We start from the raw sequence: 27,625 nt of genomic DNA, 5'->3' as shown, positions 1-27,625 counted from the left end.
GCTAGCTGAGTCGCTCCTATATGCAGTTCCCGCGCCCCCTTCCACACTTTCCCGGCAAACTCGCGATTAATTACCAACAAAGCTCGCTCGCCCTCGTAGCGTATAGGCGTCGGTTGTTGCGCGTTGCTCGGCACGTCAACAACAACTGTAACAAAACAAGGGGGGGGGGAGGGTGCAAGTATACATTGCCAACTCCGTTGCCCGCGATACAGTGAGGGAGCCGCCGACTTTCAACAGGTTTTCCTGGCCCGCAGCTTCCTATATCTGCGTTTAACGGAGACTAGCCGTTTTACCTTTGCGAGCTCCCGAGAGCCGGCTGGCAAGAGTTTCTCGCTGTGCCGGCTCGGTCGCCACGGCGTTCGGGTGCCTCCTCGCATACCTTATTTACGCACCCCACATGGCTCGTACCCCCGCATTTCTGCGCGCCAAACTTTTCTCGCAGGATGGCATTATGAATGAATCGGGTTTTCTCCTCCGAAGGCGAGGCTACGCGGGCTCGAGTGGAGCGGACCTTTGTGGTACACGAGTCTACCGGGAGAAGGCTGGACGGCTCATGTCTTTTATTTTTAAGAGACTGGTAACGCCAACATGCTCTACCGACCGTCCCAGCACACACGAATTGGCTTTCCACGATAAGGTGTCCTTCGGTGACTTCGCATGATCTTGGCGTACCTGAGGTCTCGGTATGTATATGGACATCTTGGACAAAGAAAGAGTAATTTGACGCCTCCAGAGCGTAGTAGCGAGTCGCGAGAAAAGTGTCATGATGACGCTCCCGATGAGACAAGGAAGGAAGGAAGGAAGGAAGGAAGGAAGGAAGGAAGGAAGGAAGAAAACAAGAGAGAAGGCAGGGAGGTTAACCAGGCACATGCCCGGTTGGCTACCCTATGCTGGGGGATTAGGAAAGGGGCGTATAAAGATGATAGAGAGAGAGGGGAAGAAAAGATGGAAAATATCAGTAAATGCTCTGACGCGTATGTTGCGGTGAGACAAGATGCAAGAATTTCAGAGCAGGTAAAATAGTAGTAGGGGGCTTAGTTAGCGCAATATAGTCGGAAATTAAGATTCCACCATAAGCAGCAGCATGTCCGGGATCTCCCATCTGATAGCGTGGTTTTTACGGGTATAATACTATATAAATAGAATGTACGGCTCCAATGACACCACGCCGCTTAGGGTCATCGGTGACATTCAACATGGATGCTTCCAAGCCAGCAGAATGTTAGTTGCCGAAGTTTACAAAACAATATCTTGATTTGGTTGCACTGCGATAAGAGTGCGACAGAGGTGTAAGCGTGAATTGTATACTGTAAGCTTCCTCATCTCTCTATTCCCATTTCCCCCAGCATAGGGTAGTCAACCAGATGCTTTTCGAATTAACCCATATTGACCCATTGTCGATTGGGTCTATAACGACGAGTACAAAGATAAGGACACTCAAAGTTCGACAACCAGAAATGTGACCATTATGATTGTGCGCCTCTGAGTGTTCGCGTCTGCGTGTTCCTATATTGGCGGCAGTAAAAGAAAGCATCGTCGAAGCAAAAGTTGACAACACGGATTTCATGCGCGCACACACACAAAAAAAATATTACAAAAAAAAGTTGACACTAAAATAAATACAGGCTTCTCGAAAAAGCATGGTCTGACAATGAAACAAAGAAAATATCGTAAATAGTTTTGTAATGCAACCTTGTGAGACTTTCAATGTCCCAATATTTCAGTGTGATATACGCATATATGTATAGTGCACGTTTACCTTAATCGCATTCTTTCGCTTCGACTTTGGTAAACACGCCGTTTTATTTTTATCTGAATGTTTAGCTCCAGGTAACCACGACAGTTGAGAAGTAGTTATCGCAGATGCTTCACGCAGTCGCTAATATTCGTTGCTGTGTGTTTTAGCCCCTTGAGTTTCTAGTTGTATAGACATCAAAAACCCGATGCACGGTCTTTCGCACAGTCGTGCAAGTTCTTACTCACTTCACCCATGGAGTCCTTGGATAGTTTTGCTTGAATTATTTTAATCAAATTTACTGTCTTCCTTTCACATTCATTTTTGTGGCTCTGATTGTGCGCTTCCAATTCGTCGCCAGCTTTCATGGCTTCTTCCTTCATTTTAAGTCCTTGTTTCTCGATTACATATATTTGCGCACTTTAGCGAGTTACGTTTCGAAATTCGGACTGCTAAACTTCTCTCAAAGACTAATTGAAAGCTAATTAAGGTCAGGACTTTCTCATGGCAGACTTGTTTCGGATTTCCGAAACACTGCAGCAAGATCATGATTTTTAATCGAACTGTCTTTCTCTCTCTTTTTCTTTCTCTCCTATGTTGACCCTTGGCTACTTGCTCTTGCCTCCATTATCGCCTATAACGACCATTCGGTTATGTTAATGATGAGAAAATAATATTAAACAAAAAAAAACATCATTGCTAGTGAATGAAGCTGAAAAAGCCAACATCTTGTAACTACAGCAATTCTTTTAGATGAACGCTTTGCGCCCTTCATGAAAGCGTCCGTTGACGCAACATTACCGTTAATCGCCACAGTCGGTCAATCGGCCGCACTCGCAGCGCGGTATCGTAGAAATCGCGAATGGAAAATGAAATGAGTACTCATCAAATCAGATGCGACCGCGAAAGAATTGCAGCGAAAGAAACACGGCTCCCTGTAAAAGAAATGAATCAGAAGAGAATAGAAAATGACATGGCTAAACTCGGCAAATATGACTTCGGACTGACTTTAGGTTTTACTGTATACCATTCGTTACGTCAAGTGGAAGCCGCAAATCGCGTCGATAATGTCGGCGCTGTGACGTCCGAGACAGCAACTACGGGCAGAATGAATGAAAAATGAAATGTATCGCTGCAATGTGTAGTATAGCACAAAATTCAAGACTCGATCGTGTGATTATACATACACTCGAGGCGCATGTTTCAGACTCTGCTGCCGACGCGTGATTCGAAACCGGCGAGGTATAATCACGCCCTGCTAGCTTCACAGAGCTGTTTTGTCTTCTATTGTCCTATTAGACTCCTACGGATATTGCAGGAACATCGGTTGTCGAAATCACGTTCTGGCCTCGACTTTCCTACTCACATTACCATTTTATAAAGTTGGCGTCACAGCCGTTCTCTGATAGTACTCACGTATTTACTCTTCACATGGTGCGCCTTCGGCACTTATTTTCTTACCGAAGCCGGCCTGCCACTTTCTAATGAAAAGCTTCGACAGTGCGGGCCCCAGAATTGCAGCTATCTGGAGAAATGAATCGACCGGCCCGTTTTGTTTTTTAGATACAACAGATTAACTCATTTTCCATTCGTAACATAATTACTACTCTTCAATTACACGCTACAAATTATGCCCCCTATGCTTTCCTCGGCCTCTATATCTGTTGGAATCACCGAGTTACAGCTAGAAATATAAACGATACCGTTGCGCTAGAAGTATCGCCGTATAAACAAAGCGGTAGCGTTGTTGGCGTAGGGACACACTGTTTCCTACTCCGTTTATTAACGCGGCCACTTATTGTTAGTGCGGCCAATCGTGTCACCACGAACATACAGAATAACTGTAGCGTACCCGACTCGCAGCGCAGGGCTGAGGGCCTAAGGGGAAGCCCGCGCGAGATGCACTGCCAGCGGACCCGGACGAGCCCTTCGTTGTCTCCGTCGTTGCCTAATCGAATTCCTTCTTATCCGTGAACACATGTTCCACTGCCACAATGCGCCTGCAGCGGGGTGACAGGACAGCAGCCACTTCTTGGCCGCCTCGGCGTACGGGGACCAAGGACTAGCTTAGGGTGGCTACATTCACGGCGCCGCTGTCGGTGTCAGTGCTGTGTCATGTCAGCTTGCGCTCCCTCTCTATGTAGGCGCCGTTCAATACTGGCGCTATGCGTGCTCCTCCGCGTGGCGATCCGAGCCCGCGATGGCCAGCAAAATAAAATACATATAATGTATTATATCTGAAGCATTACGTGCCAAAACTTCAATGTGATTATGAGGCACGCCATAGTGGGGGGCTCCGGAAATATATTAACGTGCACTGAAATCGCACACTACATGGGCTTTCTAGCGTTTTGACTCCATCGAAATGCGACCGCCGTGGCCGGAATGAAACCCGCGAATTTCAGGTCAGCAACCGAGCACCGTAACCACTGTACCACCGCGGCGGACAAGCAAAGTTAAGTAGAAATGGAGGCTGAAAAAGATAAAAAACTCGCAAGGGTTCTTTTTACGGTTGCCTAAGACGATTCGAAGGCGAAAGCCAATTGGTGTGGCTATCTTACTATAGACTTGATATTACGCGAACGCCGCTTTTTTTATTACTTTAGCCACGCGAATGCCGCAAAGATGAACTGAACGCGCCTCGAGCCCCGAGGCGCCCGGGCTGGTTACGGGACATTTTGTACGACAAAAGTCCCGTGGCTTTTCGCTCCAAGTCATGTTCGCATGAGACATGCGGAGTTTTCGCAGTGTTTACACTGGACAGCAAGCTTGTAAATCCCTTTGTCCTGAATCGATCCGCATTTGCGCACCGATAAGGGTGCTCGTACTAGCACGACTGTGTCACTTGCGTTCGCGCTACTTTGTCAACGCTGTGTGCGCAACGCTGTCAGTGCATAAAAGATTAAACAGACGCGTAAACTTTCTTGCCACGTCAAAATGTCTGGCGAAAAAAAAACGGCATTTTTTGTACCGTAGAGCTGTACGTTCTAAAAAAAAAAGCAATGTTTGTCGTTTCAATGGAACACTCTTGTTCGTTTCATCAGATTGCATTTCGTGTTTTTTTTTCTGTTTAGGCGCAAAAATCTTTTCTCAGATTACTGGCTTGGTGCGGTGCTGCGCCGCCACAGCGTAAACACAAAAAGTAAGATAAACGCTTTTGAATGGATTGTGCGCCAAGCAACGCTTCTCGCTCACTGGCAGTACTGAACGCGGCAAGCTGTACAGTACAACGAGGCGTGCACTTTTCCCATTTCGCGGAATGAAAGCTTCGGCGCAGTGTTGCTAATACACGCTCCTGCATACCCCCGCGCGCTGGTTTTGCCCGCCAAGAGCGCAGCAACACCTATACAAGTCGCTTAGTCGAGGACGGCATTTCCCCCAAAAAATCTTTCTCGTTCTGTAAACAAACTAACCAAATATTTAAGAAATAAGAAACACTGACTTACTTCCGAGCCGCCTTTCACAATTTCGCGGAGCCTGTTACGCTACGGCGTAAACGGATTCCCGGCAAATTGCACGCTTATCAGAACCCGTGCACGCGTCCCCGGCGACTGAAAGCGAAATGCAGTGAGCTGTTCAAAAGAGAGCAGCGGAAACGTCGAGAATAGCGTCCTCGATGTCGACTCACTGTACAACCGCTCGAGCGCAGAGCTAAAGAAAAGCGTGCGCATACCTTTTTTTGTTGTTGATGTTGTTGTTGTCAGTGGGCCAAAGACTGAATACTATTAGAAGTGAAAGTTACATTATTTTGCTCGGAACGTATGCCTTAGGATGAATGTTGCTTCGCTGAACCATTGGGAGTTCATCCGTGTTTACGTAAGGGACGTGGTCTCAATAGAAAGAGCGCGAAATGACGAAAGGAGAAAAACACAAGTACTTTGTCGCTATGTCTCACTGAACGGAGCGCAGGCGATAGAGAAGATGCTGGCGCATCAAATACACACAGCAGCGCCGGCTGCTCTGATGCGCTACGAAAAAAAAAAACAGAAAACGAAACACTGAGAAGAAAAACCACAGCGATACAAAAAGAATGAACGCACTGATAAGGAAGAAAAGTTTCCGCGAATAGTTCGCGAGTCGTGACACAGAAGAGACAAGTGCTGACGCAGTTCGGAATTCTGAACACGTATTTTGCGTGCGGAAGCTTTGTGCGCGCAGATTGCCTTCGGGAAATCGTTCCGCTGAAATGTGATTACCTCGTTGCTACGGCTGCAAGAAGGCTACGTACCGCGCTATGTTGATTGCGCTGTGATCAACCCTTTTGCGCTCGTTTTCGCCTCGCCTATGCATAAGAGTTGCGCCGTCGTAAGACATCGTAGAAACGTGACATAGCCATTTACTCGATTGGCTTTGACCATTACACGCTAAATATGTATGTCCCTGGGTCGTGTATACTTGTCTAGCTACACTGTATACATGTACTGTACTGTATTGTACTGCACTATACGGATTACAGGTGCAGTACTGCATCACAAGTGTATAGTATCAGTGCGTACTTATAGATGCAAGTGATAGCGGAACGCAGATTGGCTTACTTATGCACGCTGTTGCTTAGCCTTCCTGCCTCTCCGTCTTCGTATTTCTCCCTCTCTCCCATTTCCTGTGTCCTTTGCCATTTTAAAGTGTAAAAGTGTAGCAAAAGTGTAAGACGTCGACGGCACAAATGCATAGATATATATTGCCCATAACGTGACTGCACCCTTGGCGTCACCCTCATCAGCACCACCGGTTTCCAGCACGCCAAGTCTACCACGACACGCGCATACAAACCGTATAAGCGAAGCCACAAATTTATTGGTCGTATATGGAGGCCGGAGCGAAGGATTCCTGGCTGAGAGGCGAAAAAACAAACAAACTAAAAAATCACTTCGATTTTTTGATCTTCTATTACACTTTCGATTTTTTCCACTATGAATTTTATAAAGCACCGACGTATATGCACTTCCGTGTGAGAAAGCTCGCTGTTTATCGTCGCCTGTGGAACACAGAACTGGCGAAGCCAGCCGAAGTGAATGAGAGGAAACGAAGCTTTTTTTCTTGTTTCTTACAGTTGTACATTGAGAGGATGGGTTCCGATGAGTCTTCGTAATGCACGCTACGTCGCACCGAAGTTGAGGTACATCATATACTTATCGATCCGGAACACGGTGAGAAATCTCGGGCAAGAATTGAGATAAAAAATTCAAAACACGTCGATATAGGTAAATGGCTCCCACCCGAAGGGTATCGCCAACGCAGACATTCGAAAAAGGAACTCGGGAGCTCGGTTTCGATAAGCATTGCTTGAAAACGGCCAAGCGCTGCTGCCATGTACTACGTAAACGAGCGGTGACTACGTGCTGGCGCTCGTCGACATGCAAGGAGCTCTGCATCAGGAGACTACATACTGTGAATGCCGTCTTCATCATGTACACACATTTATATACCGGCTGTCCCGGCTAACTCAGACTAAGATTAAAAAATAAAACCACGCGCTCTAGGAAAGTTCTACCTAATGCATATTAGTGGTAGTCGTGTGTACATACAACCTGTATTTTTTTCATGACGAAGCGCTAATGAATTAATTGACTTTAATTATCAAACTTTTTTATTCTTGCTCGAATCGGTAAAATATTAACTTTATGTTGTACGTCATCTGAAATAACCCCAGAATCAAGCATTTATTTTTTGCTGAAATCTGCCTGGTTGTTTTTTTTTTTTCGAGAAAGAACAAAAGCGTGCGAAACACGCCAAATATAAAATAGACGCGCGCTCGTGCGCGGCTATTCCAGCGCTTCCAAGCGTTCTTTAGTCGATACACGGCTGCGTTCGTTCATCACCGCATTGTACAGGGCTTCACGCTCGATGATGGACGCGTCAGCAGCGTGTTTTGATGCGCGTCCATCAAATAGCGTGAAGCTCTGTACAGTGAACGGGGGCACGGCTCCGCGCCTCCAGGGGAATCTGGAGAGGGCAATAAAGATGGGAACCGAAGATACGATGCGCTTATGTGCACATCCGTGCTTGAAGTTTGCAGGCACACATAACAGCTGACTTCCCATCAGAAGACACAGCAGGTGCACGAACTGCAGCTCTAGCATCCCGTGTCGGCGCGAACACTTGTCTAGAGCACTTGACGTGAACTACACATATGTTGCATCTGCCTCTCTATCTCCGTGTATATATATGTGTGTGTGTGTGTGCCTGTGTGTGTGCGTGCGTGTGGGCGTGCGTTCGCGCGCGCGTGTTTGTGGAACAGTGTAGCCGAAGAAGCTTCCGCCCGCGTCTCCTTATGCTCTTATAATTTCAGAAGCAAGAAAACCGTATTGGTTCAATATACGGAGACGCCACCTTCTGCATTTTCAAATAAGCGATACGCGTTTCACATGCCTCAGGCACAGGTAGTTATTTTCCGTATTATATACGTCGAAATAGTCATTGCAGATTCGTGATTAGCTGCAAATAAAAACTGTCGGAAATTTGCCGTATCCCGCTTTGTCGGTTCGTCATTGCATTTTACTTATTTCAGTTCTTTTGCCCACGTTCAACTTCTCTGCAAATGAACGGGAAGGCTGCCGTTGTCTCTGTTTGTAAACAGCAATAAACGGTCTGTATGCAGGGCGCAGTGCAGTGCGGCCCATCGTGCCGGTGTAGCAGCAGCGGGCCGCACGAAGGCGGCAGCGAATCGGCCCGCTGCCCCGAGGGCGTGAGCCTGGTGCGTGACGGCTGCAATTGCTGCAGCATCTGTGCACGACAGCAAGGAGACACCTGCGACGCCGTTCAGCTGTGCGATGCCCGCCGGCAGCTGCACTGCGTTTACCCCGACAGAAACGCCTCGGTCGGCACATGCAAGGGTATGGTGGCGCAATCTCGTCTTGTGCAATGCTTGGGCTGTTGTAAGGGTGGCGAGATGCGGGAACACCTGCGTGTACTTAAACTTACGCGCGCGTTATAAACGTCCCCAGGTGGTCATAAAAAATTTACCTCGAGTGCCCCGTTAAGGCGCGCCTCATATTCATTTCGTGGCTTTTGCACGCAATAACCCAGAAATTATAAGTATTAAGCCCTGTCGCTCGATAAATTATACAATTTTACAAGAATCCCCCAAAGCAAACAGTAAAGCTTTATCTATACTCACACGAATATGACTTTAGAAAAAGAAAGAGAAAAAGTAAAAAACCTACTTATAATGACAGAAAGCTGAGCTAGTTGGTAGGGATTTGTGATAAAAGACAGTAGGCGTGCAAACACGGACACAAGAGAGAAGTCAGGGCAACACGAACGCCGACAAACGACTGAAAAAAAGTGCAGAGCTGTGGAAAAGAAAGTAGAGACACTTAGTTATCTGTGCATGGCCAGGCAAGAGGCGACACCTGTCAATCCGACACGCGTGGGGGTCTACGTGAGAGATAGCTGTTCTACTAATTTGGCATTACTATATAACTTTTTAATAGGTTATCGCTGCATTCGTGCGTTATCATCTTGTCTCCCCATCTTCGGAGGACTGATAAAATGTGCCATTCAGCACTTTACGAATGCGAACGAAACAAGTTCAGTGGAAGATGGAAGCTTCAGGTTATGTTGAAAATCGTCGAACAGGAAATGTCGCTTTAGCCAATTTTCCGAAAACAGGACCCGTCGTCGAAACGTTGGCTTCATAGACACTCGCCTTTCAACGAATTCTCATCTCTTCAACGTTGCGCAAAGTAACATAAAACATGTATAAACACTAAACAAAAGGAGTTTGCATTCAAGGCAGCTTAAGCCTATATGTAACTTAAATGCGGCAACCAAGTCACTTCTCGCGCGTTTACTCAAACGAAAGTGCACAAGCGCGAACATATGCGCGCGCCGCTTCATATAGATGTGACGCAATTGTGAGTATATGTCCGCAACAAAAGGAGGAAGTTCAATGGGATTCTTTACAGGCGCCACATCGCTCCCTGAAAGCGCTCTTGCTCGTGCTGTGCGTGTGTGTGCGCTGCATAAATCTCGGAAAACGACAATATTTAGCCTGGCCAGATGGGATCTTTCTGTTGGAAAGAACTGCGGGAGGCAAAACATCGGACACACAGAACAGCAGGAACTCTCAATCGTGTACGCTAATTAATGCGGTAGCAATTTCCATTTCATTAGTATGCACAGGCCTATTCACTAAGCAGAAGCGATGGTTTCTACCATCGTATTATTATTGCGAATGTTTAATTCATTCCAAGACCACACACCTTCCTTCGCTCTTGCAGCTGTTTTGTTTGAGTAAAAAGGAAAAAAGAATATTCTAACAATCGAGAAATGCGGAGGGGGGAGGGGGTGGCTTAAACAAGAAAGTCTCATTTCGAGAAATTGGCGTTGAGTTTCCTTTGGGCATGTAACGAGTAATTGACAGCAGAAAAAAAAACATGGTTGATCCCTCCGTCATAGTAATCGGAATAACACGACAGTAAAGCTTGCCCTTACAGAAGTAACTGAACGTTTACGGTACATTGATATAAGAGAGTTTGCACAATGCACATTGATGTCTGGCAGCTATAGCACTGTTTAACGTAGATGCACCCACTTTGATGATTGGTGGTACATCTCCATTCCGACGACTGACGTCCATGTTAAATGATTACACAAAACCTTGCGGTAGCTGTAAGAGTTAACGGTGAAAGCGTATTCAGAGAACGAGGTGTGATAGCAAGAAGAGCGTCGCATATTGGACGCAGAACTTGGTCGCCATCCCGCGGCACGTTAAACGTGATTGAACACCACGGCCGGACTAGAGGGAAACGCAAAGCGCGTCTTGCCACCCCCGGCCGCAATTTTTCTCGGGGCGAGCGCGTGATCGGGGAACGCGGTGTAACAGACAGGCGAGGCAGGCGCGCGTCGCAGAGCTATTTTTGGTTTGGATTAGCGTGATGCTATGAGCGAGGCCGACGCTTTTACGACGCTTGCGCTAAGATCGCCACCTCGCGGTGTGTTAAGGCATTGACAAAATTGAACTTATATTGAAAACGCGCCGAATGGGACGGACGTGTAACGCGTTGCAGGTGTTAATCGCGGAGGCCACTGTAATGACGAATTACTTTACTTTACCGCTCCCAGAGGCCAACACCACCCCGCTGACCGGGAGAATGGTAGATATAGAAAGCGTGTTTGTAAAGCGTCTAGAGTCTGTGGCCGTGGCGCAGTGGATAGCGTGCCCTGCGTCTGTTGCTGCGCACCGAGCGGTCGTGGGTTCGATGCCCGTTGACGGAACTTTTTTTTCTTTGTAATCTGATCGTGTAAATTTTTTCTACGTCGTTTCCGTGGCGGAAATACGTCACTGAAGTCTTGGTGGGCCCCGGCATAAAACACTTTCGTGTTAAAAAATCATCAGACATAAAATATTTTCAATCACGCAATGAATTACAGTAAAATGTAATGGAATAAATTCGACACACTAAACACGCTCTAACCACTGGACCACGATGGCGCGTATATAATTCTGACGGGCCAGCGTCAACGAGCTGTTTGAGAAGATCGGCTCGTGCGATCCGTTGCGTAGCACGGGTGAGCAGTAGCACATGCGCGTTCACCAGTTTCTTTTATACACCAATGACGCAGCGATATAAAATCGGCAAATATCTGTCATCGCCATTATCCTCGCGACACCCATGCAAGAACATCGCGCACTCTAGGTAGGAAACATGGGCGCCAGAGAATATTTGCGTTGAAAAGAGCAGTGAGGGAATGTGTTCGTTGCCGTATGTGATCGAATTCTTGGGTTTTATGTGCGAAAACCGTGAAATGATTTTAAGGCACGCCGTAGTGGGGATTAAACTTGTCCACGCGTAGTACGTGCAGCTAAATCCAAGCACACGTGCGTTTTTGCACTTCTCCCCCATCGAAGTGCGGCTGCCATGTCGGGAATCGGAACCCACGCCCTTGAGCTCAGCAACTGAAGCCTAGCCACTAACTATACTATACAGGGGGTCCCGCCAAGATTCGCCGTGTCTCTCTCATTGTACTTTGGCGCATGCTGCAAAGTCGTGAAGTGGGATTCAACATGTTTTAATGCTTAGTAAATCTTCCACTGGCTCTGCAAGATTTGCCACGGTGGCTAAAAGACGCACTCATGATTGAAACCTACGGCTCGTCCGTTGTCGTAATGCCTCAGTTTGTCTTGCTGGGTCATGAAAGCTTTGGGCTCACCCATTCCCACAGTACGTAGGATCTGGGCTTCTTTTTATTATTTACAGACTGACAAAATCGTCCGCGGAAGTCGATTACATGATAAATCCCGCGCGAAGCTTAAAATTTCGCTTCACTGCTCCCGTTGGAAAGCGTTCAAGCATAAATTAAATGTTACAAATTATAACTCCCGACTCATTTATGCCTCCCATGGTCTGCAAGCATCTGTTGTCTACATATCCTGAGCCCTCCATAAGTTTTCTACTGGCGAAAGAAATCTAATCATCGTGGATATTTAGTGAACAAAGTGTGTATACTTTCATTAACCATGCTGAAAATGTTAATATAACACCAGGGACGCATAAGATGACGCACCACGTGTACTGATCTTGTCTCTGTGCGCGTCGCCCTTTTATATCATTTACGTAGTTGAGGTGCAACCAGTAACACTTCGTGAGTACATATACTGGTCAATCGTGCTTACGTATGAGATTACAGCAATTTCGCCGGTCCGATAACGAACCTAATCTACCGAAAGAAAATCTCCGCGGAACCGGCCGGGTAGTGCTGGCCGTTCACGTCCTTTCCGTTGTGCCTGGCGTTGTCCCACAGTGGTGCAGGGCCAATCGTGCCAAGTGGAAGGCCTTGGCCAGTACAAGGACGGTGCCACCTTCAAGCTGGACTGCCGCACCCAGTGCTCGTGCCAGAACGGCACCTACGGCTGCGTCTCGCTCTGTCCCCACGAAGGAGTGCGCCCGTCGGCTGAATGCCGCAACGCCAGGCTCGTCCGGCTGCGCGGAAACTGCTGTCGCGAGTGGCTGTGCGACAACGACATGATGAAGCAGCGTGAGTTGAATGCCCCCTACTTCATCTCTCAATGCATGTCACGTACTTATTGTTGTCTAAAAAAATGTTGCCAGTGGCCCGTGGAAGGGCATGCATTTGCGTTAATGTTTATTCTTTAGCGTATTCCTATATACTGCGCGTTACGGGATTAAATGAAACGAACCACATCTCCTTCCTACGTCGGTCTCTCTGCAAATATCTGGAACGGAAATGACATAAAGCTGCATAGCACAAAGTAAATACGAAGCGAGGAAAACCCTTGAATAGTGCGCTGCACAAAACTTCCGTCTATAAGAAGCTTCTGTACGCTAAAACATCCTCCAAAGGAGAACAACGGAAGTGACAATAAAGATCCGGGTGGTCTATATGACCTCTACTGAATCTTGTTTGCCATCCGTAAACATTTTGCTTGCACTACTGTCTGGAAGAAACTTGCCCGATCAGTGCGAATGTCAGCTTCCTAAGGCAGCGAGCCGAATGTACAGTCATCGTGAAAGGATTAGAGACCACGAGGCACAAGAAAAAGCTGAATATTCCTGCTGCTTCGGCATGCAGCTTTGAATTACCATTTCCGGCCTAGTCTAGAACGTGCTAACAACATGTATACTGTGCAGTTCGACCGATTGCAGTCACAAATTGCTGGGAAATCCATAGTTTTGTCAGACCTAGTGGTCTCTCACTTTTGACGCCGACTGTGCGTTCAGAACAACTATGTAACGCACTATCTACATTTCACTACGCTGTTCCGTCGTAGCGTTTCGTTTTCGGCCGACGGGTGTATGTCACGCATGGTGCTATGGTGCCATAGAGACGTGCATGTTAGCGAAAAGATGCGTGACGGCCTTGATTGTCTCGATCTGCGCAATACGTGCAATGCATGCGCGCTATATGCCCTGGTTGCAGCGCTGGCTCTCGCCCGCGCCTCGTGCGAGCGGCACGCGGGTGACTGGAGCCCCTGCTCGGCCACGTGCGGCGTGGGGACGTCCCTTCGAATGGTCACGGACTTCCACCTGGGCCAGTGCCGCAGTCGCAACGAGACGCGCATCTGCAACGTGAGACCATGCAGTGGCCGGGACGCTGCCGGAATGGCCGGTGCCTCGGGATCACGCCACAGGACCAGGGTGAGCGATGAGCGCCCAATTTCGACCGGCATATGCCGGCACTCGGCTCCCACGGAAAGCCGTAAATAGGCTAGAGCACTACGAGCCACAATAAAATGGAATATAGACGGTATTAGCCTGGTCGAAAGTGCCTGTATCTACTCTACCTGAAGAATAGAACAGTTAGAACGCTAACAATCTGCAGTCGCTCAGTGATGACCAACAAAATTCCACTACTTGTCAGAAGTTTAGTTTCACTGTTAAATTAAAGCGAACTCGATTATTGCCAAGTTGCTTCTTAAGGTATCCTAGAAAAAAATTACACCATTTCCCGCTAAAGGGGATTATGAGGCGATGCGAAGCCGGAGCACTTGCACGATCGCGTTCCGTTGGCGTTCGTTGGGCATGCTACCGACCTCGCGTCGTGGAACGCGAAGAGGAACCCTACGCGCGTCTTGTCTTCCCTCTAGCCTGGCCGTTAATTCTCACAGGGCGAGCGGGGAACGCGGTCGACAGGCGTGCGAGAGGGGGGCAGCGTAGGAATGGAGAGAGAGGGGGAGGGGACGCGCATGCGCTGTGCTCATCGCGCCGTTGCGCAGGAGAGAATTTCGGCATGTCTAGCCCGCGTTTCAGAGGAAGAGTGGAAAGGGGAGGGGAGAGGGAAAGTGGAGGGGAAAGGGAGAGAATGTGGAGAGGGAGAAATTGGAAAGTGGGGGTGGAGAGGGAGAGGGAAAGTGGAGAGGGGAAGGGGAGAGGATAAGTGGTGAGGGTAAGCGCATGCGCAGTAAGGCTGGTCACGCCGCACGCCACCACCACCACTACCACCGGATTGAACTCCGCCATAAGATACTTCGCATCTAAAATGATGTCTTCGATATAGTGTACTAACTCGAGTGTGTTGGTGCGTAATTATGTGAAGAAACAGCGCCTATATTGAATGGGACAAAAGAAGAGGGAGGAGGAGGGGAAGGGCAATCACGATTGTTTCTCTTTCGCAGAGGTGGTATACGGCCAGAATCCTGCTGGCTTTATTCGATTTATAGCCGAGCCTTGCCACGTGAAACTCCGGTATGACGTAACAGGGTCGTCGCGTTTCTTGTATGCTAGGCGCGATCGATATCGCCATTAAAACTCGATTATGAATATCTCAAATTAAGTGCAACTTTTGTAATTTCTAAAAAAATGGGTATGTAATAAATTGGCATAACGACGATGTAAACAGCTGCCCTGAAGTCAATAATTAAAAAAGTGAATTAACGAGCTTTCGTTAATTAGTTGTTTCGGTGTCATTTTAACTGCAGCAACGTACTTGCGCCTCGACTTAGAGTTCATATGCGAAAACGGCTGGAGCCTTATTGTCATAGGATTCCTACAAAAAGGATCTGTGTTGTTAAAAAAAAAAATACACTGTGTACGGTTATTGCAGGAAGTTACAATTTAGCGAAAAAGAAGAAAAAAAAAACGCTTGCTACGGTCCCTCTGTTTCTGTTTGCCCGTTGCAATAAACACGAAACCGGTCAACGTTGATGTCGTGATATCCTGTTGCGAAGGAAATCAATAATGGGGGTCAGTAGCTTTCCTACGCGCGTTGCATTGTCTGCTGAAGTCAGATGCAGCTGAGATGTAGGAGAGGCGACGTTTACTCCCACAACTGCGCAGTGCTGTGTGGATGCGTATATCTCGAGGAAATAATGCAACTGGCGGTCAATAATAAACGCGTCTGGCGGCGTCGCGCTTGTCGTGAATACGGAATTGCCCGACCCCTTTGTGCGCCCCCTTGTGCTCTCCGATGGCGCGGTAGGACGAGCCCCGGTAAATTATTAACGCCACCGACTGTTCCAGCGACTGATGCGAAAGTGAGAGAAGGAGACGTTGAGAAAAGACAAGGCGGAATCCATTACTGAACGCTGCTACATAAAGCGTGAAGTCAGACCCCATAGAGTCACCCCTGCACGCAGACACGACCAACCTATAGGATATTTCGAGTCTGATCGTTTGGCAGCTGTATTCACTTCCAATGGAAACGTATGTACTACACTCGCCTTACAACAAGTTGTTAGAATTGCAGGTGTGTTTTTCTTTAGAGCTGTCCAATGTTTGGCCGTTTGGCAGCGATAAATGACGCGTACTTGCGACGCCAAATGTAATATTATCTGCGAAAAGTTAAGGGACACTTAACTCGAAAATAAGATGAACTGTATTAGTAAGTTACCTCACGCAGCGAAGAAGCCATATGTGCTGTTTGAGGAGGCATGTTAAACCTAAATATCAATAACAATAAACAGAAGACCGCTGGCTGAACGCTGGATGTTGTAGACAGCGCACGCGCTCGTTATTGGATTATCTATTGCGATGGGCGTATGCGCGACCGTAGTTTATTTGTTTAGTGCATGCGTTAAATTAGAAGAGATGTCTTAGTTAAGACTCGAGAAGCTTGTAGAACTTTTATTGAGCCAAAGTGACCCAAATACGTTAAAATAGTATGAAATTCGTGACATCATCTTTAGTCACCCGTGCTTCCGGTTTCGCGTCTGCGTCCCGCACCGCCGGCGAGAACACGAGTGATGCAAAAAATCATTATAATCCCGCTATGACGTCACCATATGACGTAACAACGACGTCACAGATTGCAAAAATGTGTGACGTTGTCATGACGTCATCATGACGTCACTTTGACTGGCACGTGGCCTAACATCACATATTGACGTCATCACATGACATCGTAGCTTGGTCAAAGGTGGGCCGATCACGGAGGCAGTGTAAAACCAGGTGATGTGCCACCGATCCTGGAGGCCGTGCAAACCCACTCTTGGTGCACAAAGCTTTCGGAGGGTGGCGGGGCAGGATCAATACATCGACTGAGAGGAAAAAGAAGATGGCTTTCGCCTTCGAGTCATCTTAGGTGAACGCATAAGGGAACCTGTGAATTCTTTTAAATTCTTCATTGTGAGCTGTAGGGAAAAAAAAAGAACGATCCACGGCCCCAGCGTTAAGTGCTAGAAAATTTTGAAGGACGACACAGACACGGGCCCGTCCACGTCTATGTCGTCCTTCGTGGGAAATTGGTCGCGCGTAAAGCTGGTGAATTATGGAGTGCCAGCTAACTCGAACTCGTACGTTGTTCATCCGCGCGGATGTAACCAGGCTATATCACCTTCCGTTGTAGTTTAATGGCTCTGACTGTGCTGCTGAGATCGACGTCGCGAGCTCGATCCAGGCCGCAGCGGCTGATTTCGATAGGAGATAAATGCAAAAATGCTCGTGCATTGAGATTTAGCTAGGCGGACGTCGATGAATCATATAGGGCGATCAAAACCAATCCGGAGTACGTCTTCCGCTTCAGTGTGCCTCATAATTAGGTCGCAGTTTTGACAGGTAAAAGGCTATAATTGTTGTTTTTTTAAATTAACCTCATCTCGTAGAACAATAACCACGTGCTCAATAACCGCGTGCTCGTACGCATGCGTGCGTGTGTGATTGGAAGAAGCAGACGGAAAGAAAGGGACGTTAGCCAGATGGTGGACCGGCTGGCCACCCTGCGCTGGGGAAGGGGGGAATGGGAATAAAAGAAATATAAAAGGAACGCTACAAAAAAAGGCACAACAAATGGGAATTGAGAATACAACGCTGCTTCAAGCCTGTCTCTAAGCCCGGTTGTCCGTAAGAGGCGCAACAACTCTTTAGTTCTTTCACAACGCACTTCGAGTCCACGCGTTAAAGATGCGCAATATTCTGCGCAAGAAAAAAAGAACATAAACGCGGGACTATAGAAAGAAGGGCGGTAAGTGGCATATTCACAACCGTTTCGCAGCTACGCGGCCGTTTTTATTGCTCGGAAACGCTATAGACACAATGGCATCAACAGAAGCGAGCTCGGAGCTTAGGCTCCTGTACAGAGGGGCCTACTACTATCGGTGCCGTCCGCGTCGGCCGTCTCTTGCGTAAAGCGACATCCGCGCGCGCACATCTGCGAGCGGCAAAACGGCGACTGCCGTGTGGCATAATGGCTCCAGTGGGGATTGAGTGCGGGGATGCGGAGGTAATATTTCGATTGATACGTCGGAACGCACGAGTGAGCGAGAAGGAAAATCGACGTAACTGCCGCGAGAGGAGACGCGGGGAATGGCGCCATGAAAAGAAACGGCGAGTCGGGTGGCGCTGGAAGTGAATCGCCACGGTGGTTCGCGAGGATATATACTGTAGCAGTAGCTGCAATTGCTCTCGGTCGGCGATTACCGGCTGATGTTATCGTCGGCGGTGGCACCGAACGATGGAAGCGCGCCTATGCGGTGCGGCGGCCACCGTTGTATATTCGTGCAAAATACGCTCGTCGTACGAGCCCGCGCCGCCGTACAGTACAACGAGGAAATAAGGGCTAAAATAACCTTATTACTTTGTGGCAAATCAGAAGCGAAAAAAAAAAAGCTCTCTGCTGTTGGTTTCTTCCTTCATATTGCGAGTGTCTTCTGCCTGAAAAACGGAGTTGAACTTATAGCTTCGGGAGTATCCTCTATTTACAGTCGTTTTGCGAGATTCATTCGGAGCTGAATAAACAATGCAGAAGCGCCAGTAATGAGCCGCGTGGTCCCTCCTTTAGAGTCGAGGCCTGTAAAAGCATGCTTGACATGAGCATTCGCTGACATTTTCTACTGTGACGAGCGGTTCCAGCGTAAAAGCGCTCTTGAATATGGGCCCAGAATTGTTACAAGACACGGTTGCCACGATACATTTTCATGCCAACACTAACTATTGAGTGGTATTCTAGAGTGTGCATAAAAAATGCGCAGTTGGCGCGAATGGTGGAGCTCTGGATCTTTTTGATGAGCATATAAAACGTTACATGGTCTCATACAGAACTTTTCATGACAAGCAGTACTATAAGATAATAATATCTGGGGTTTTACGTCCCAAAACCACAATATGATTATGAGAGACGCCGTAGTGGAGGGCTCCTGAAATTTCGACCATCTGGTGTTCTTTAACGTGCACCTAAATCTAAGTACACGGGCCTCTACCATTTCGCCTCCATCAAAATGCGACCGCGGTGGCCGGAATCGAAACCGCGACCTTCGGGTCAGCAGCCCAGCACCGTAACTGCTATACCACCGCGGAGGACAGTACTATAAGAAGTAGACTAACAATAAGCTACACGCGTATAACCGACGAAGGCAGGCGGATGCATATACCGTGCCTCAATTACCATGTAGCATGCAGATTCTTGTGTAATTCTGCGCCTCGTAACGTATATATGACTCAATAGATTAAGCTTTTAGGAAGTAAATTGATGGCTTTCTTCTAAATAACAGTTAAAGTACAGATTTCTGCGGCGCCTGCACTTTGTTAAAGATAGCGGCTGCAGAGCGGCTAAACACGACCTTGCGAAATGATCGATCTGACGTTAGTGTCAATCAATAAATGTTGCCTCCGTGTACGCGTGGGCGAAAAAAAAAAACAAACAGAAAAAGGCCTGCGCCTCGATCTTTCCAGCCATGAATAATGGCAATGTGAGAGCTTCAGGACTTGTTATCGCTAGACTGCCGCAGGATCGATAAATTTCGCAAGACATACAGGCAGAGTTAAATCCTTAGTTATATATTTTTTTACCGCTACATTGACGGCCAGCGCTAAGTGACCTGAAGTGCAGGATGAAATCCACGGAATGTCCACGAACATTAGGTATTAGCGAGAGGCAGTAGCGAAATAATTATTTCTTGCGTAGTTTCGTAATAGGCAAAATGAGCCTAGTGTATGTAACTTTTGAATTTTCATTGCATGATTACAATGAACCAATTCTCTGCGTGCGATCGAGACGCTGTAGGCATATGACGTAGTTGAATTAATATCCCGCGCAATATCCTTGCTTCAGGTGATTCTGCGTACAAAAGCAAAAAAAAAATAACAGCTATTTCCCTCAGGGGGGGTGGGGGGAGGGGTACTGCAGTGTCTCTTATTGTTTATTTTGATACAAGGCTTCGCTATGCTATAGGGATGATAACTCATGTCCCATATGAGTTACATATGATGGTAAGCACTAACTCGTATTTCATATGTTATCAGTGCATACGATCAGTGTTTTCCCCAGCATTTCACGCCCGGAGTTCCACTAACACCATTTCGAATTCCATCTAAAGAGAGAAGGGTATCCTATCCGTACTTGCTGTTCTTGCCTTTTATTGTTTGTCCTTGAATAAGAGCTACCTTTTTTGTGTGTGTTTGGTGTCCTTTTATATCGTGGATGCTACGGTTTAGCATACCAATGCAACAGTACGAAGCACAAATAAAAAACAACTAGCAGAAACAACCGCAGGCTAGTTGTTCGCTTGCGCAGAGATACGCAAAAGTCAAAGGAAAAAAATAAAATCGATCAAGCGGTAAAGCCATGAAAATAATGATTGCTGGAGTTTTCCATGACACAACCACGATATGATTATGAGGCACGCCACAGTGAGGGGCTACGGATTAATTTCTACCACATGGGGTGCTTTAACGTGAACTAAATCTACGCGTACCAGTGTTATTCGCATTTCACCGCTATCTAAATGCGGTCGCCGTGGCCGGATACCGATATCGCGTCCTCTAGCTTAACAACGCGACACCTTACGTGCTCAGCCACCACGGCGTGCTTCAAGCCATAATAGACTCTGCTATACACGGTCAATCACTATGAAAGTACTGTTCTAGGTGGTTTAGAGATACTTGAAGGTTGTGAAACGGTAACAACTACAGAGCAACTGCACTATAGGGATACAGCTTTCTCAGAATATAAAATCGAGAAAAAGCCACACGTGACTCAGTTACCTGCCTATTTTGTCTCTCTGAAAATTCGTAGACCTAGCTATGGGTTACTTGTTATAATGCTAACATCGGCAAGTTGCCCTTTCTTGTTTTCGTTTCGTCCTTCATTCGGCTAACCTCTTTGTGGCTTTCTTTTTCTCGATCCCTTCCTCCCCTTCCTCTGATACAATCCCCACTGCGAAATCCACTTGCCACGATGCGAACAGAGGAACCACTTATGCCGTGCCACCGTCCGGGCCTCGTGCGCCGCGCCGCTGACAGACGGCGCCAACTGCACCTCGGTGACGCCGCAGACGCCCAAGTACTGCGGCAGCTGCCCGGGACGCCGGTGCTGTTTTCCGGTGCTCACCACGACCACCACGCTGCCCTTCCACTGCTTCGAAGACGGAGACTGGGTGACGCGCCACAAGGACGTCATGACCATCGTGCGCTGCCGTTGCAAGCCCAAGTGCTAGCGAACGCATCGGCGCCATCTCCCCCATTCCCTCCTTCAGCTGCCCCTGGAATACACGTCGCTTGTCCTCAGTGCGTCGCCAGGAGGAAAGCCGCACTTCGGTGACTGTCCCCCAAGCAAGCCCAAGTGCTGGCGCACCCAGGCGCCCCTTGCACTCACATCTCCTTCCCTCACGACGAGCGCCATTTTCTTTGGGGCACTTCTATCTTGTTATCCTGCGCCCGGGTGGGCGGGGACTCCTCGTGTGAACGCGAATAAAGAGCCTCGTGTCGTCAACTGCTATCGGAACAGTGATCAGCAGTGCGGCCAACAACTGTAAACACCGAACTTTAGCACGGACAGTGTTGGTTGGCGCTTTTGTTATGTCGCACCGTCATCGCAGACGCACTGCCCTCAGCTGCTTTGTCGACGCCCTGCGAATAGTGTCAGTGGACTGCACAATGCTAGAGTGTTTGGTGCACGTGTGAATGTGGTGAACGTTTCAAACGATACCACTGGCGGTATACGCATGCTGGTCAGCTTACGAAAGCGTCCCGCCACACGCGCACTGCCTCGAATTTGACGACGCACTCAGTGAAAGTTGCGCTATACGTCTGAACAAAAACAACGGACATATCGCACCGGTTTTATTTTCTGCGCCTCTGGCAAGTATAACGTGTGTGCTGCGATACTTATCAAATATCAACGAAGGACAGGTTCCTGATCCTTCGAAAGGACGCATTACTAGTCATCCGCTCTTATGGGTCAGCCGCGCCTCGTTAAAACCTCTGACGCGTGTGAGCGAATCAGTGCTTCTTTATTTTTCTGATCCGGAGGCTGAACCTGTGGCACAGGAACCATAACATTTAGACGGACGGCTGCTTTAACACGACATTTTCGGCAAGTGTTGAAAGCCACTGTACTCGCTTAAACACTGTTCGTAATTCTCAACTGTGAGTGCAGAAAGTTGGCGAAAAACACTGTGTTGGCGCGTATTGGTGATTCGTGGAAGCTCTTTCGCCAAAGGCTGTTTCTCAAGCGGCAGTTCAAGAAGCAAGGTGATGGAACACAAAATGCGTGACATGCCTAAAGTATGTGACTGCGTGACGTGGCTTGTAAATGCCAGTACTGTATAACGTACCATATAGAAGGTGTAGAGCCTGGCGAATGCTTCTGAGAACTTATGCCTACCACAAGCGCTTCGACTTTACGAAAGCGCGATCCTCTATATAATACACCATATTTCAGCGGGAAACTGATGCTGAAAAACACACGGAAGCATCAGTTTTCCCCATTACTTGTTGACGTGAAGTTGATACGTGACGACGGCAAACGAAATACCGAGGACCATGTAATATCATTACGCTGTGAGAAAAAACGTTCTTGTTCCTTACAACGTTAAGGTAGTGGCGTTATTTTGCTGTTGAATTTGAAATCGCATCTTTTTTTTTTTGAATAAAAAAAGAGAGTAGTAGATTGGTATTACGCGAAGCCGCACGTCGGTTCAATAAAAACGATGATATCTCTTGTCACTGCTTCATTTGTCCTCTGCATGGAACCATTATTCCTGGACTGCAAGTTAGCTTGTCAACTAAGCGTGGTCTCAACGTGTGGAACACAGGCAGGTAAGGCTGTTGTTGGTTCCGCTGGCGCAGCAAAGCTGGTGCCGCAAATGTGACCAGGGAGGGAATTTAGCAAAAGTTCTTTTGCGCGAGTCCATTCATATATTTTTACCATCCGTGTCACAAAGTGTGGTACATGTAGCGGCATTCGGGGCCTATCTTTGTGGGCAGCTGACAAATGAAAGTCCCTGGGCTCATTTTTATTTCCTTCAGCAGACACTCCGCAACGAGCTAGTAAGCCATTGCTCCCTTTGAGTCTGCTCACTCTTAAAATTGTCAAAAAGGGCAATAGCGAAGGCTTGCTTCGCGCATGACCCGCCACGGTGGTCTAGTGGTTATGGTGCTCGACTGCTGACCCGCAGGTGGCGGGATCGAATCCCGGCCGCGGCGGCGGCATTTTCGATGGAGGAGAAAATGAATGAGGCCCGTGTACTAAGATTTAGGTGCACGTTAAAAAACACCAGATGGTCGATATTTCCGGAGCCCTCCACTACGGCGTCTCTAATAATCAAATCGCGGTTTTGGGACGTTAAACCCCAACAATTGCTGTTATTATGCTTCGCTGCACGCTCTGCGAAAGTCCTGCTACCACAAGTGCAGCTATAATATGCAGGCGGAACGCTTCAACAACGCTGGATTCCCTTCTTACGTAATGGCAGCCGTTGCTGAGTGTCTGCTGCAGGAAATAAAAATGAGCCCAGGGACGCTCGCTCAAACTAGTGGAAATGGATCAGACAAAATAGATTTTTGTCGTCATTCCTTACATCCATGGTGTGGCTCTTCAATTGAAGAGACTAGCCGGCAGACGGCAGGTTGATGTGGTATTCTCAACCCCTGAGAAGTTGGCTAGCTTGTACAGGGTCGTCAACCCTGATAACCGAAAAACCCGCGCTTGCAGAACCAAGCATCGGAATAAGTTTGTTCCATGCGCTGAAGGCGTGGTGTATCCATTACCACTGTCTTCTGGCAAGCAGTACATCGGCCAAACTGGCCGGTGTCTCAATGAGCGTCTGAAAGAACACGCTTACAGCGTTTCTACGACGGTATCTGGCCACCTTGGTATCCACTGCCGCGACTGTGGCTGCGTTCCAGAGTATCGGCATTGTGCGGTTGTCAAGCGTCATCGGGACCAGCTGACACGAGAAATTATGGAGGCTGTGGAAATGGCTAGGCTGGGCAGCGTGTGCGTGAGCAGGCCCTCGATTGCCTTGACAGGAAAAGAAATTCATTATCTATCTGATAGTTGTACGCGTAATGTGCATGGTTTACTGTGATGATGCTGATAGTTCGTTCATGTTATCTTTTGTTTATCATTGTTCCTCCTTTTCTTCGTTTTTGCACTGCGCAAGTATATATTGCGCGGTGTTGACGATTAAAGCATTCATGTCTGTCAGCGCTGTGTTTGTGTCTTCCTTTTTTCTTTTGCTCCGTCTTCTGCGCTGTTTTCTTTCCGCTTTAACGATGCCATGTCACGTAATCTGGGCTTTATTTCGGCGGGACCACAATGAGCACGCCCTCGCTTCTGTTGCCTTCTTCATTTTTAGTGGACCAGTGGAGGGTAGTGGGATTTACCCAATTTCTGTGGTATACCTGTTTATGATTATGATAGCTTTCTGGTAGGCCACACAGTGGCACATACCCGTTAAGATGATGATAGTGTTCTGCGATCAACTCGCAAGGAATGATTTGCTAAATAGCTTTGCTGTTAAAAGAAATGCTCATGAAACGCTTCCTTGGGTGGCCGCAAGAAGTGTAGTAGGCCGAAAGTGCACCACGACCATTATACATACAGAGTGAGGAACATCATTATGGAGGCGTATAGTGAGGGACGTTATTATTAATAATCCCACAAACACAAATAAAAACCACTAGGGTGGCTTAGCGGCTATGGCGCTGCGCTGCTATAGGGCGAGGGCGCGGATTCGATCCCGGTCACAGCAGCCGCATTTTTATGGGGGCGAAATATAATGACGCCCGTGCCTTTAGATTTACGTGCACATTATTGAACCACAGGTCGTCAGCATTAAACCTGAGTCCCCTACTAGGCCGTGCCCTGTCATATCGTGGTTTAACGCGAAAGACCCCAAAATTTAAACATAGAAGCACGGAAAAGAAAAGCGGGTGAACAGCTGTCTTCTAGAAGGAAGACCGCAACTACTCAGTTGAAGAGAAGCGAAAATAAGGGGAAAGAGAGGGAGAATACAATAAAGATCGGGAAAAAAGAAAGGGGAGATCACGGCGCGTCGACTATATCGGCGTCCATACTACTAGACCCCCTTGTCACGTATCATTGTCACAAGAAGTCATCATTTGCTCATGTGACATTTGCAACTTAAAGTTCTTATTTTGGCCCAATACTAGGTCACATGACGGGATCATTTGCCCGTCATGTGACCCAGACGATGCGCGATGAGTCATGTGGGCGAAATGACCCAAGACAATCTTTTGGGGGTGGCCGAAGTCAATTTCGGAAGTGGGCCAGGTCGATTTTAAGCGTGGTTCGAATGAATTTTTAGAGTTCGGCAAAGTCACTGTTTTTAGATGTTGGTCACCAATGTTCTTTCTTTTATTTTTTTTTTTTGGGGGGGGGGGGGAGTCAATATTGGAAATGGGCCAGGCGTTGGTTTAGAACATGGGTCAACTCAATTTACAAATTGCACAAAGACACATCTTATTGGGTGTGGGTCAGATCAGGTTTAACTCACATTAAAGCGTGACATCATCAGTTGATCAGGTGCGTTATATTAGCATTGGATGGTAACGCCGGAAGGACGCCGGACGCTTTATGGGCCAATAATGCTTTCGCGTCAAAAGTACTCAATCGTTTCGTTACAGTTGTGCACGAGTCAGGTATTTATAATATTTCTGGGGTTTTTCATGCCAAAAACACATCAGGCACGCCGTAGCAGAGACTCTGAATTAATTTTTGACCACTCGGTACACATACACCTAGGTGGAGAAGCGTTTTTGCATTTCGCCCCCATTGAAACGCAACAGACGACACCAGAAACCGAGCGCGCGCGTAGTAGTTCCACTCTATAGCTGCCAAGTTATTACGACGGTGCGTAACGCGCCGGTGTGTTACAACTGAAGGCGCGGCCAGAGGTTGGTGTACGGTTCAAACTAGAGTCACTGTATATGCTACCTTTAGGTAGCAGAGTAGCGCATAGGTCCGGCTAGCAACCACAGCTATGCGGTGAAGTCGCACTTCGTTTTTGCAGGCGACATGCCTACCGTGTCGCCGATTAACCTGTCTGGCGTGTCGAAGACCGGCGATAAACATTCGCTGTCGATGGCTAGTGTTAATTCAGTTCGCTGCAGCGGCGGCGTCCATAAATAAAAGAATTGGCCCAAGCGGCAGCTTTTCCGCAAAGCATGGTTGCTAGCGGCATTGGAAGACAGATGCGCAACTCTGCTACCTAAAGGTAGCATATACAGTAACTCTAGTTCAAACTAATGTCAACACGTTCTTTCAGGTGCGACTTGTAGCAGTCGAGCGTTCAGTGACAGTCAGGGGCATCTCAACGACTGACATCTCGTATATTTTCGTGCAAAGTGGCCTATTAAATTAGTTGTGTCATTTTCGGCTTTCTCTGCATTCATGCATATGCTCGTGAGGCAGAAATTGCGGTGGCGATTGACACTGTTTACGCAGCTTCTCACGAGCACAATGCATGCTAGTAAAGACAATATACAAACTCGTCTACAAAAGAAACAGAGGAAATGGCTAAGTCCGTAGTGTTGTTGTAGCGCCATCTGTGAGAGTGCAGTGACTTCGCGAAGACAAGTTCGCCTGTTGAAAAGAATTGGCTCTGAGCGGATTCTTCGCTGACTGATGATCAGTAATAGAACCATGGTCACAGAGCTTGACGCGGATGCGACAGACCTTGATCACGACCAAACGGAAAACCTAGGGATTGCTCATACATAAATCATTTCGTTGTAAGAAACGAGACTTATTCGGTCCCAACTACGTAATTACGCTAATATGAAAAGCACTTAGTGTGTCTCACCCGTAAGATGATGAATGGATAGCAATAACAAAACTTTGCTTTCATTTTCCAACTAGCCAGACCGCCTCTACGTCACGAAAATGCGGTGGCGCTGTCATTTCGCACGGTAGGCAAAATCCGCTGTGCCTATCGCAGTTTCTGCTGTGTTTTCGCTGGTGCGTGCGCTGTTTGTCGTCGTGTAAAGAAGAAAGAACGGCGCACGGACGAGCAGTGTCACGGTTATTCGCGCAGGAAGGCACAAGAAAGATGGATTAAGCTTTTTTTTTTAAAAGTAGCTACTTAGGAAGACCGTCGCAAGAAATTGGCCGCAGCTATAAAACGCGACAACTTGTCACCGACGCCAGCTCATCAGTTATGTTTTGGGGCGGCTCACCCAGCAGAAAGGATTAGCTTTGTCTAGCGTTTGTCATTGTAATGTGCCACACCGAGTTTTTTTTCTTAAGGGGGAATAGCGAGCACGTTTACCTTAAAGCATTTTAACGTTGTGAATAGCATATTCATATGCGGAGAATTCTTCACGGTTGCCATTGTTAATATAACTGCAGAAGTCTTAGACGCGTCTAAAGAATTGGTACTCGCGTGAACTAAAGCTGTGGCTCGGTCATGGCGCATGTGTTTCTGCGTGGGCATGGTTCATTAACGCAGCAGCGAACGAAAGGATGACTTCGACTATGCTTTTCAAAATCGTATGCAGCTGTGATGACACACCTGACACAAGTGCATCCCTCCATATGTTGGATTGATACAGTTAGCCATATGTTTTAAACATATCTATTCTTTGGATATGGAGTTGCACTCGTCACAGATGAGTTCTGTGAGAACCATGTCCGTCCGCTTTGTAAAAGGTCTTCGATTAGCCGTCGAGCATATAGCTCATATTAAGCAGGATGAGTTGGTATGTATTCTTATATAGAGGCATGTAGAGGGTTATGTTAATTGCCATCGAA

General features: G+C 47.5%; 1 protein-coding gene across 1 annotated transcript in view; it reads left to right on the top strand.

Moving 5' to 3' along the window:
- Positions 1–22,566, top strand: part of LOC119393566 (CCN family member 2) — a 76,970-nt gene extending 54,404 nt beyond the window's left edge. Inside the window, exons 2-5 of the mRNA XM_037660672.2 lie at positions 8,334–8,568; positions 12,482–12,715; positions 13,619–13,836; positions 20,817–22,566. Of these exons, the coding sequence (XP_037516600.1) occupies positions 8,334–8,568; positions 12,482–12,715; positions 13,619–13,836; positions 20,817–21,065 (936 nt within the window). The 3' untranslated portion in view covers positions 21,066–22,566. The remainder of the gene's footprint in view (positions 1–8,333; positions 8,569–12,481; positions 12,716–13,618; positions 13,837–20,816) is intronic.
- The last annotated feature ends 5,059 nt before the right edge of the window (positions 22,567–27,625 follow it).

Source organism: Rhipicephalus sanguineus, chromosome 1, assembly GCF_013339695.2.
Source record: "Rhipicephalus sanguineus isolate Rsan-2018 chromosome 1, BIME_Rsan_1.4, whole genome shotgun sequence".
Taxonomy (NCBI): Eukaryota; Metazoa; Arthropoda; class Arachnida; order Ixodida; family Ixodidae; genus Rhipicephalus; species Rhipicephalus sanguineus.
This window is presented reverse-complemented; position numbering and strand designations above follow the sequence as displayed.